Genomic DNA, 12,674 nt, shown 5'->3' on the forward strand with positions numbered 1-12,674 from the left:
ACGTGATGAAAGAAAAATCAAACTTTAACAGCTTAAGGGTAGACCCCACTTTGAAGTAAGAACGTGCCTTCTCAACAGATATTTTTTCTCAAATAGATTTAATCTGCCTTGCACTGACGAAATTGCTGAAGTTTTTACCACAAGAGATCCATCCACACAATTTTAATACAATCTAAAAGTTTTCAAAAAGAAGATGAAACCATTTAACGTAGTAATAACATAGATAAAACATACTCCCTTAGTAGATTTCTCATCCTAATGGAACAGCTGAAGACAATTTTATTGTTAGTTCTGTACGGTTTATGTAGAGGTCGTGTTTTGTTTACAATTTGTTTCCCATTAATACAGTAATTTAAAACCTCGTTTAACCAAATAATACGATGTAATCATAAACAATAAATTGTCCCCTAGTTATTTAACCAAACAGTAAAGCACAAATCAAGAAATTACCCCTTAAATAATAGAAACAAAATTTCGTCGACACTAGCGCCTAGTGTGGCGTACATGAACTAGACATGAAAAACGAGCTTCAAAATTTACAATGGGATGAGAAGTCTACTCGTGTTGGTTAGTCTATGGTAATAATAACTCTGTTGACGTACTGGAAATATTTGATTTGTTGAATAATCAAACCATATTCTGTAACGTGCACAATAGTTATTATTATCTTTAAAACTTATTTATTACTCATTACAAAAAGGTAAATGGCAAAGTTTTGATAATTGATTATTTATCGCATATTAGCGTAAGCCTTGAAAGTAACCGTCGATTTTAACAGGTTTCACCTAGTGACTAATTATAATCACAGACTTATAGTCTGTTAATTATTAATCAACAGTTTTACTTGATTCGATGTATGCTACACATTGCATTTATTTGGTAAATATCACATTCTTTGACAAAATGTGAAAAAAGATAATGTCCCATGACTTTACTTGTTGGTTACAATGAAACAGTAATAGTAGTTTATTAAACGAGCTTGAGTAGCAAATTTAAGGCCTTAAAAACCTTAAAAAAGTGTTTTAAAGGCTAACTACGAGAGCTGCTTATAATTGGTTGTTGTTAATTGAGCGGAGCGAGCGAAGCTCTTATACGTCGACTCTTGTGCATTTCGTAATACGCCAACTCCTCCTAGACGGCTGAATCAATCGTTTTCAAATTTTGCATGGTGATAAAGACTATATCGGTGAGTGCCAACATCTATATGGCGTTAAAAAAGTCCCACAGGAATCTGCCCCACTGGGTCTCAAAGTTTCAATGTAATCCTTATGGAAGCAGTATTTGACACATAAACAAAGACACATGATCAGCTGTTGACTTTTGAATGCAGTAGATAAAGAAATAGCTGATAGCATTATTCCACAGATATTAGAATAGAAACGGTATGGATCATAAATATAATCAAATGACGACACTAGCTTGAGGTCCGTAACGTAGGAAGTGGTGAAGGAAGTAGTAAAGGTGAGCAGTCTGGAGTGTGGTTAAATGCATTCATGTTTTAAGTAAGTAAGCGGACAGCTGATTTTGCGGCCTCGGGCTGTAAAAACCTCTGTCCCCAAATTACGATGACAGCTGGCATGGCCAGCAAAACGTTAGGTACTTTCAGCCACCAATTAACGTATGTAATACATCCAAAAACATCATAGTGTGGTGAAAATATTATTACAAACCGTTTGAGCATTTACTTCGATGTCGTCTATTTCACTAGAACAGGGTGTCCACAGAAATTTTGTCATTAATTTCCCTGACTTTCCATGACTATCCATGACCATTAACCATTGATTTCCATGACTCACGAGCTTAACTAAAAAATTATAATATACCATACACACACGAATAATACTGCCTAGTCAAGTTATTTCACAGAAAATATTGAAATATGTATTAACAGATAACAATAGAGTACAATGTACAACAATGAACTAATACAAACTCAAAACCCATAAACTAAGACAACTAAATAAATTGAAATTGTCGTACATTTGTGAAAATTCCGAAAAATACTACAATAGTCGGAGTTACGGCCGACTAGAGCATTGAAAGGTCCCCTGAAATCCATCCATCATTGGGGATTTCCATGACTTTCCATGACTTTTTGCCTATTTCCATGACTTTCAATGACCAAATTTTTTTCCATGACTAAACCATTATAACCTATTGATTTTTCCATTATAACCTATTGACTTTCCAGAATGTGGACACCCTGTAGAACTATCTGACATTTTCAAAATCTTTCATTAAACCTTCCTGAACTTGTTGGTTAGCAAATCGTTGTGTTCAACTTTTAGGTATGTGTGTTTCCAGCGGAAGTTGGCGGATCAACAATTGAATTGGTCGTTATCAATTGATAAGTTGGCAATTAAGGCATTACAGTTTTACTTCTTTTCCCTTTTATTCATTTCTTTTCCCTTATTGGTTCGTTACTTTACCAAACTAGTGCTATTAAGTAAAAAAAATAATGTGTTGAAGTATTTTCTATTATAAGAACTAATTTGAAAAGGCTAGTTCAACAAATGGTCGTAGGTCAAACATCTTACTGTCCAGTCTCTCAGCCATCTGACGTTTCCTGTGTACGATTGAGTACTCAAATATATTTATTTGACGCTATTCATTGTATAAAAACTTGTACTGTGAATGAATAAAGAGAATTTGAATTGAATTACTGCAAGAATGTGTTCTGTTGGATGGCTGAGCAGCATAGTGAGTTCATTGAGGTCCTTGACTGTGATTGGAGGATACACACCACACTTCACGTTCAGACATCTGTACTTTCTCTTGACTTACACTTGGTTATACTTATCGTTTATTTTTGCACTTCTTAAATTAAATTACTTTAACGAATTTCCCTATAGGGAAGTAGCTATTACCGTAGTACTCATAACAAGACCTGGACCCGGGACCGATTAACTTCTTCATTTTGTGGTCCCCAGAGGCCAAAAACACCATCTGTTCAAATTCATATATATATTTATATAGGCCTATATATGTGTCCGTTAGCACGGTAACTCAAGCAAAAATGATCAGATTTTGACAAAATTTTAATCAAAATCTCGTAATTTTTGCTCGAGTTATCGTGCTAACTGATACTCCTATACCTACATACCTACATTTATTCTAATGAGTTCGCGAACCAGGATCAGACTAAGGAAACAGGGGTTAATCTTACAGTCCTTACCAACAGGATATTGGTTTTTCCCATTTTTGACCCTAAAAACACATAATTTTCACATGTAATTTCTTTCCGAACCATTTTGTAGAGCTTAAAAAAACAAATAATTTAGTATATTGAAGCGTTAGTATGCGCCTAATAGTAACTGCGAAAATTCCAAGAATGTTTTAATTTAAAATTTAAATTATATGGAGAAAAAGTAAACTGTAGTAATTTGCTTATTTATGAACATATTTTGATAAAATTTGGAAGATGTATTTGTATTAATTTCTATACAACTATTACCATTTCACAAAAAACACTTTTTAACCCTCCCTGTTGCAGCAAACCTAAATACTTGTTATGCCATTTCTATTGAAATAGGGGAAAATGTGATATTTTTAAGGAGATATTTTACAGTAAAACCAATCAGGCAAATTGAAATTCGCTTAGTCTGCAGGTTTGCTGAGGCGGAGGTATTTACTATTTTCTGTGTTCCACCAATATGCTAATCTCACCTCTCTGAGGCTGGTTTAGGTCAGCTAATTGGAGACTCTACTGTAATTGAAATATTTGCCTCTTGGTTCCCTTGGATCTTATTGTGACTTCTTATCCCCTATATTACATCACAGTTTATTAATTAATAGTATAAAATGTATTGGTTGTATGGTTTTTAGATTCACTCGGTAAGTTATGAGATTCAAAACTCAAAAACTAACACTATAAACTTAACCTCATTCATGTTTTGAGGATAGTGTCAAGAGTTATTGATTTTTTAAGTGTTTGTTCTTTATCAAAACAATGTTTTTTTTGTTTAAGTTTATTTAGTTTGCATATTCATGTTATTATGAATTATATAGGTAGGCTATGTTTATTATGAATATGCAACTCAGGTTCAGAAGTCCAATACAGTACCTTAACATTTTTTATTGCACAGTAAATATTTTACAAGTTTTGCATTAAGATTTAAATATTCAAGATTCAGATTAGTGATTACATTTTTTTATTCCTCGGTTTTGGTTTTCACATTCAAAAATTATGGTTTTGTTTTGACCATTACTACTCAATAGTGTATTGGTGATAAATGAACTTAATCCCTTAATCAAAATGCATGAGGGATACTAAGTAACATCAAGATTGATATTAAAATCTGGAATCTGGGTTCTACATGAATAACATAATTAAGAATCATATTTTATTGGTTGGTTGAATAATGATAGACGTGATTACAATAAGACAATATACCTGCATGTCGACCTTGAAAACTGATTACTTTATAAACCGCTAACTTGCGCCCACACACAACAAAATGGAGTCTGCCTAAAAGGATTCTATCACATACGATTTGGAACAGTGACTCGTGTCCTGCGGCAGTTCTAGCCTATGACTATACATACTTATTCACAAAGGAGATACCGGTAGTGGAATATTTACAGAAAAGAACAAGGTGCTAGAAGGAAAGAACTACACACGACACTCTACTGTACTGGCAAAATGGACCGGACTGCAGATCTGTGTCTCTGCTTCAAACGGTATAAATACAGTATAAATTACATAAAATGGTAGTACTAAGGACTCGTAACAATAACGTCCAAACACCACACACTGCACCCGCAACAAGTTAAAAAACTGTACAAGTTATTATCATCGAGTTTTTGTACAGCAACTTAACACCTGATTGCATCTATACTCTCACTGCTTAACAACAAAGATGAGGACTCGACCACACTGTCTTTGATTGGCTATTTCATCAAGTCAGCAAAACGAAAACTAAAATGTTAATGTCAATTTGTGAGAATTAATTGGTTGAATAAATCCAGTCCTACCTTTGTATGGACATTTCAATTTGTGGTTTAAAAGTGTAAAAATATTAGGCCCCAGACCAGCTGGGTCTATATATTTCAAATCACACCTTTTCAATTTCAAGAAATCTTATCCTTGAGGAAATAAATAATTTGGTGAAGAAAACAAACACTGACTCACATTTTTTAGATAAAAAAAGAAACTATTACATTACACAAACGTAGTTTGTTCAGATATTGATACAGTTAGTAGTAATTAGGATTATAATAAAATGTTAAACATCCAGCATTGCCTTTCAGCCCGGTATAACAATAACAATATCATTTTCCTTGAGCAGCAATAATTTTAGATTTATAATTTTTGTAAAATTAGTTTTACAATCCTTTGAAAAAAAGACAGGTACTACATAAATGGCTAGTTTGCAAAAGAAACTATATATAATACAAGAATGTTACATCCGCTAACCTAAAGAAAATAAATTTATTACCTAATATATAAAATATTAATATTCAAATTAATTTAATATGACTACTCCCTAAAATAGTTAAAATAATAACATAATAAATTATATCGAATCAAATGGCAATTCTTATGATTATGTGCATCACACACCAAACGAGTCTTTTTCTACTATTCTATGTCTATAAATGTAATAACAACTGCAGTCAATCAATTATTTTAAAACTATCAAGGAACAAAACATTCATACAATGGTTGAATTAATTAAAAAGTCAATTTAAAAAAAAAATTGGGCTGTCAAAATTGTTATAGTTGTTATCGATAACAATACATTTTAGAAAAATAAGTAACGTTGTCAATGTTGTTATAAACTCTTAGTTAGTAATCTACCACTATGTCTAACTAAAAATGTTAAATCAACTACCAAAAGCCACTGCCAAAATTAAAAAAAATTGTCAATAATTAATATTCCGATGAAAAATTAAAAACCATAAAAATGTCCCACAGTTTAAAGAAATGTACCTTATATAACACCATTATATACGCTTATATTTATGATACAAACCAATTTGGTTGAGTGAATAATAATACAGAGGGTTTTCTTACACTTTGTACAGTACAAGTCCTACAGAATGAAACGAACCTAATCAAATAACAACCTGAATTAAAAACGAATGGTGGAATTAACGGGTTTTGGTGGTTCTACCGACGGGCGGCTGCGTCAGAGTCCTCGGGAGTTGTACGACTCGCGTTGTGACTCATCTCGTATTCCATCACCTCCTGATAGATCAACTCCTTCCATTGCTCTACAGTGTGCTCCCTCTCGTCCACGGAGTGGTCATACGGGCCTGGCGCAGGCTGCAATCAAACATGTGTTACATTACAATAGTTGCCGCAGCAAACCTGCAGACTATACTAAAATATTCCCTGTCCTAGGACGCTAGGCACGAACCTGGGATTGTTTTTTCACATTACTTCAGGCTATACCTAGAGGTTGCAGCATTATCACTTAGATAAAATCCATTGGTGACTTGACGGGGATCGAACCCGGGACCTCAGGGACTGAAGTTCCGCGCTCTAACCACTACGCCAGCTCACCCCCCCCCCCTACGATTTCATCAATACTCATAATATTGCCAAGTATAAATGAGGCCATAATGTGGTATAATTGAGAATGACGATATGCTCTTTAAAATGTAATCTTTTGCCATACAAATAGTTTAAAAAAAATATTGGTCAAACATTCGTACTTACTGCGTTAACCTCCCCTTCGTCGTACCACACATTGATGTATGGATGCAGCAGGGCTTCATCTACGGATATCCGCTTCTCAGGATCAATCACCAACATCCGAGATAACAAATCCCTAGCTTGACTGGCTGCAATTACAATAACACAGGTTATACAATGGTTTACTTCAAGACTCATCCGTCCATGTATGGCAACAGCCACACACAATAAAAAAAAAAAAAAAAAAATAACAACAACTGTCTTTGAGTTAATTTTTGTAAAATGTGAGTACAAGAGGGGGCACAGGAAATTTGGGTGAGGTTCATAATGTCCAAATTTCACAAACTCCAACGTCTAAAATATTAAATAAACAGTGTGTTTCATAACCTCCAAATTTCATAAACTCCAAAACTTTAACTTTCAAATAATCACCGATTCACAATGTCCAAATTTCACAAACTCCAACGTTTAAATATCAAATAAACAGAGCGGTTCATAACCTCCAAGTTTCATAAGCTCCAACGGTACAGTCTCTGCCAGAAGTCGCTGCAGAGGTTGCCGTGGTTCGGTATGTAGGCGCTACACGTTCAACTGTTGTAGCGGTGTAACACGAAGTATCATTGTTGCTCCGTAATTGCTTTCTCAAGAGTATAAGTATATATTCTTAAGAGTTTCCATAGTCCGATCATGCTGGTTCGCGAACTCGTTCGTATAAACGTAGGTTTACACGTTTGTACCAAATTTTATCAAAATCGGATGATTTTTGCTCGAGTTATCGCGCTAACGGACACACATATAAATATATATATAACTGATGGTGTTTTTGGTCTCTAGGGACCTCAAAACGAAAAAGTAAATCGGTCCCGGGACCAGGTCTTACCATGAGTACCACGGTAATGGCTTATTCCCTATAGGGGAAATTCGCTAAAATGTAAATTTGATTTGCACATTGTGTGCTAACACATATTTGAGTCACACATCTGAGTGTTCTTCAATCATTAAAATGTACGTATAATCAGTAGTTGAGCGCTGGCGAACGGTGCCTGCTATCTGACTGTGGCAACCACTAGAGAGACTTCTGGCCCAGACTGTACCGTTGGAGGTTACGAAATTTGGACATTATGAACCGCTCTGTTTATTTAATATTTAAACGTTGGAGTTTGTGAAACTTGGACATTGTGAAACAGTGATTATTTGAATGTTATAGATTTGGAGCTTATGAAATTTGGAGGTTATGAACCGCTCTGTTTATTTAATATTTTAAGCGTTGGAGTTTGTGAAATTTGGAGTTTATGAAACGCTCCCGGAAATTTGTTGTAGTGCTTTATTATTTATATAATTTTCCATCAAATTTTTTTCACTGACAAATTAATCTCCATCGATCTTTAGGCCTACTCCCATTATATAACAAGCCATATAACACAGTAAAAATTGTATTAGTAGATGCAAACAAAATTATAGTTTTATTTATAAAGATTGAACAGCGGATAATCTATACTTGTATAAATTATTTTGGTTAATTGTCTTTTATGGCCTTGCATGCACATCTACAATATAGTCCTTTGGCTCTAGCGTGGAACATATGACGAAAAGCAAGGGGCACTCCCCTACAAGTACAAGAATGAACTTTACTGACTAATTTTAGTCGCTAAAAATGACGCTTTTTGTTGTGGGATTACCTTTAAGTTTGTTATGTTCTGAGGAGTCGGAGGGGAACAGTACGTCGGGGAAGAGTCGGTCGAAGGGGTAGCCTGGATACCGAGGCCGGTTCTCAACATAGTTCCTCACAGTCGGCTGTAACCTCTTCATAAAATCTCCACTGGGCGTACCAAGTTGTTCTACAAATCATACAACTACATCAAACACCTGTGAAATATGACTGCAATAATAGGACTTTTAACAATCATGGGTTAGTGAACATTTTAAAATGACAAATAATATTAAGGTCTCTAACTTTAAAGATTCTTTACCATAAAGGTAGTTGTTAAAATAATGTGCAAAGTATATCTTGTTAGACTTGATACTTACATTCTGATTTCATGACACTCTTGTTTATTGACCTCCAATCAGACTTGCCATGGGGCCAAGGTATTCCAGTGTTAATGGTTGATATATTAGCTGAGTCAAAATTGTTTTAATTTCAAACATTTGTCCTCTTTGAGACTGTAAAGTAAAATTAAAATTGATTTAAATTATAAAACAAAAAATAGAAAATGTCAAGTACTCACCAATGATTTTGTTCCACTGGTCAATATGGTCAGTTCCTGGGAAGAGCACTCCTCCGCGGATCATCTCCCCCATGATGCAGCCCACAGACCAGATGTCCACGTTCTCTTTGTAGCCCATACCCAGGATCACCTGCAAACAACGCTATATCACAGATCTGGACAGGTACCAACATTTATCCAATAATTTTACCTGAGGAAGCAATTGAGGATTGTATAATATAGACACAATTTATTGAAACCTAAACAGAAGGATTCAGTTCTAAACAAGATTGGAAAGCTCAGAGGAGCGAGTCTCAATTTATGGTAAAAGGTCGCTGGTTCAATTGTGACAAAACTGAGCCCAGTTTCCCTCGACCATTTGGCTTATGAAAGGTCTTTGGCTAAAGAGCCAACTCAGTAGTCAACAACAAAGCGACTCCCTCATTGATTCAACACCCACCATCAGCTTCACATGTTTGCATTGTAATTCAATCAATCTATACTGCTTCAATTTAATAGTCTAAATCGAATTTGCTGCCACAATCCAATCAGTATCATATTTTAACTAACTTGGTAACTATTCAAAACCGGTTACACTCTTTAGATGACATTTTAAATTGGTATGTTTACGCAATTCCATTTTTAATTTAGAGCTATATTTCCTAGAGGTAAATTATTGCCTACCTCAGGTGCCCTGTAATATCTGGTGACAACGTACGGAGTCATCATAAACGTTGTGCCAGCAGTTCTGGCCAAGCCGAAATCTAAGATCTTCAACGTACAGTCTGATTTCACAACTATATTGCTGGGTTTCAGGTCCTGAAAATTAAAAACAATCAAGATTAAATTTAAGTGGTTTAAATACCTGTAATGTCGATAATCCAATCGGTTGTGAAACAACTAGTTTCGGCTCACAAAGGAGCCTTCTTCAGGTTTTCCCAAGGACATTGTCACTTCAAGATTATCATAACGTGAATAGTGAATTTTACTAATGGTATTAATTCTTTAAAATGTAGGTGCTTCTAGGCGGGGAAGCCGAACGTGCAATGCGGAGAGTGCAGTGTAGAGAAGTGATTTCTATGGCGGTCCATTCCGCTTCCAGGAAAACCCAGCTTAAAACTAAGAATACCCCTGCTACAGCAAACCTGCTGACTAAGGGAATTTCTATTTGCCTGGATTGATTTTCAATTAATCTACTAAATTAACATTAGTATACCTGTTGCTTGAATTCGAGCAAGCTAAAATGTTCTTACATTTAAAGTTCTTTTGAGAACTTTATTCAAGCATTTTAAAAGTAAATTAAAATACTGGTAATTCAACATCCTCACACACTACCGACGCAAAAACACAACAAAATCGGTGGTTTGTTATGGTTAAATCCTGAATCCAAGTTCAAATTTTATAACACAATACATCCTACATATATCCATTTAGAATGTACTAACAAATTTTCTTCTTCCTGTTATTTAATTTATTTTGAATGATTTATAAATTTATGATTGACTTCTAAAGCGGTTTATGTCACAATAGCTGCAATACAATTACTGATTCAGATTGCAAGTGCAATTTTAAGACTTGTTCTTAAAATTGTTATCTAAACACAAAAAAATCTTTTTTTTAAGGGATATACCACAAAAAGGTTTTTGTACCAAGAACAAGAACAAAGAGTGTCCTGGACTTTTTGTCAATTCAAAATAAATACACAGGTTTTTTATATAACTGGATAACTTAGCACTGTTTTAAAATTATTGTTATTGCTAGAATACCGTAAATACTTCTAAAATCCTAAGATAGTCAAATGGCATTTGGATGAATTTGAGCCAAGTGTCACGACGTTCAATGATAAAAGTCAGTGTCACGACATCCAAGATATAATTCTTGAGCTGTCTCACGATGTCAAATATAAACTGTTTGACTGCTGCACGATATAGATGTAAGTTACCGTTGTTTCCCAGCAATGCAATGGCAACATTTTTGGCCCACCAATAACAGGTTGTGCATCCTATTATTTCAGCAACGTTGCCGAAAGTTCGTTGCTGAGAGTTCGTTGCCAAGAATTTGTTGTCCAGAGTCCGTTGTAGACGGCTGTTGCGTCCCAGCAAATCGGTTTTTTTTACATTTGTGGTGCACGTTATTTAACATAGTCTTGTTTGTTAGAGCTAGTCGGTGGTCATCCAATTTTGTTAAAAAGATCACCAATGAAGTCAATTTCATCTTCAATCTCTTCTTCCTCTCATAACATCAACAACAATATTTTTTTTCTTACTTAGAGGACGAGAGCTTATGTTCCCTCACTTGTTAGCAAACAACTACTGACACCTTGCAGAAGAGCTAGGAATACACAACCGTGCAACGCATTGCGTTGTGCGGAGAGAGGTCCGCAACTCTTTAGGCAAACTCACCATTAGATAAAATGCCCAATTATTCAATGTGCCAGATTAACGGCTACCACCAAAGTGTTTATTTTGACTTGGGGCTCTGTAAAAGCCCTTGGAAATTCCTGTGATAAGCTTATAATAGGTATATGAAACAAGTACAGGAATAGAATAATAGCAATTACTAACATAGAAATAACTTTGTTTTCATAAAACTTAAGTGTTTAAAAAGGCAAATTCTATCTCACCCTATGTATGATGCCAGCTGAGTGTAAATGCTTGATGCCACACAGCATCTGGTACAGCAGATAAGACATTCTCTCATGGTCCAAGTCCATCTGTATGACTTGACACAGGTTGGCATCCATGAGTTCCATCACAAGATACACGTCTTGGAACTCTTCCAGCGACCGTTGAGGTGTGAACGCATTGAGCAGGCCAATGATCTGTCAACATAGTAGCAAAGCAATAATTTAACAAATTTTATCCACAGTACCAAATTAAAAAAAAAAATGCCTGATTTTAAGTAAAACTTTTAAGGATTGAACCAAATTTCTTCATCTTTCACCCGTGCCCAAGCTCTTATCTTCCATACTTTTGACCGTTTATTTTATGTGGGCCTCTGCCACTAACAGGTGGGCTCCTCATGGAGACCCACCAGACCCTGAGAGATGGGATTCAAACTTTCAGTTTAAAGTGTTGTTTCTTGGTTAAGGATACAACAAACTATTCTGGACATGTTTGAACTTTAAATTTACCTATAGAACAACAAGGTGTTTATATTAACTTCCTTTAAAAAGATTTATAGCTACAGGACATTTTCCAACACCATCAAAGGACAATAAAATACGTGCTACAACTGAGCAAAACAAAAATAAATCTTATCTAATATCTACATAAAAACTAGTTTCCGATTATTCTACTTACATTTTTATGATTGACGAGTTTCATTAGTTTGAACTCGCGGTAAGCTCGCTTTGCATGAGTTACGTTCTGGAATGGCCTGGAAAGCTTCTTGATGGCAACATTTTGTTGTGTGACTGTGTCATATGCAGCACTGCACAGAAACATTTAGACATATGTTAACAAACAAGTTCAGTATTACGAGATCTTGGACGAATCTTGATTACGTTAACAAATTAAACTTAAGGTTTTAATCAAGGTGAGGGTTAACAAAATAAAAATGAAATAATGGGACATCTTCTTACAGATACAGAGATTTTAACCATTTTGAATTTCCAGTTTCAAACAAACACTATTTGGAGACTCTGTAATCTTATGTCAATGACGTATTATTAATTTGATTTATTTTATAAACACAATTTGTTTGGAAAACAAAAAGTAGGCCTAATTAGAATTGTGCTAGTTCTGTTAATCACTTACCAATTAATCTCTTTAATAAAACATAAAAGTACTTTCGGTAAAACTTTTAAGCTGAATGAGTGTTGAAGA

The 12,674-nt window shown here is 34.8% G+C and overlaps 1 protein-coding gene across 3 annotated transcripts in view; it reads right to left on the reverse strand.

Annotated features, from left to right (window-relative positions):
* Positions 1–4,329: 4,329 nt before the first annotated feature.
* Positions 4,330–12,674, reverse strand: part of LOC128989684 (stress-activated protein kinase JNK) — a 59,833-nt gene continuing 51,488 nt past the window's right edge. For all 3 annotated transcript variants that reach the window (XM_054411671.1, XM_054411672.1, XM_054411673.1), the window contains 7 exons: positions 12,150–12,279; positions 11,471–11,668; positions 9,532–9,666; positions 8,869–8,998; positions 8,320–8,478; positions 6,665–6,789; positions 4,330–6,268 (listed from right to left, as the gene is read on the reverse strand). In XM_054411671.1, the coding sequence (XP_054267646.1) occupies positions 6,113–6,268; positions 6,665–6,789; positions 8,320–8,478; positions 8,869–8,998; positions 9,532–9,666; positions 11,471–11,668; positions 12,150–12,279 (1,033 nt within the window). In that variant the 3' untranslated portion in view covers positions 4,330–6,112. The remainder of the gene's footprint in view (positions 6,269–6,664; positions 6,790–8,319; positions 8,479–8,868; positions 8,999–9,531; positions 9,667–11,470; positions 11,669–12,149; positions 12,280–12,674) is intronic.

This window comes from Macrosteles quadrilineatus, unplaced genomic scaffold (genome assembly GCF_028750875.1).
Source record: "Macrosteles quadrilineatus isolate MER2022 unplaced genomic scaffold, UCM_ALF_1.0 Scaffold_3__2_contigs__length_128488019, whole genome shotgun sequence".
Taxonomy (NCBI): domain Eukaryota; kingdom Metazoa; phylum Arthropoda; class Insecta; order Hemiptera; family Cicadellidae; genus Macrosteles; species Macrosteles quadrilineatus.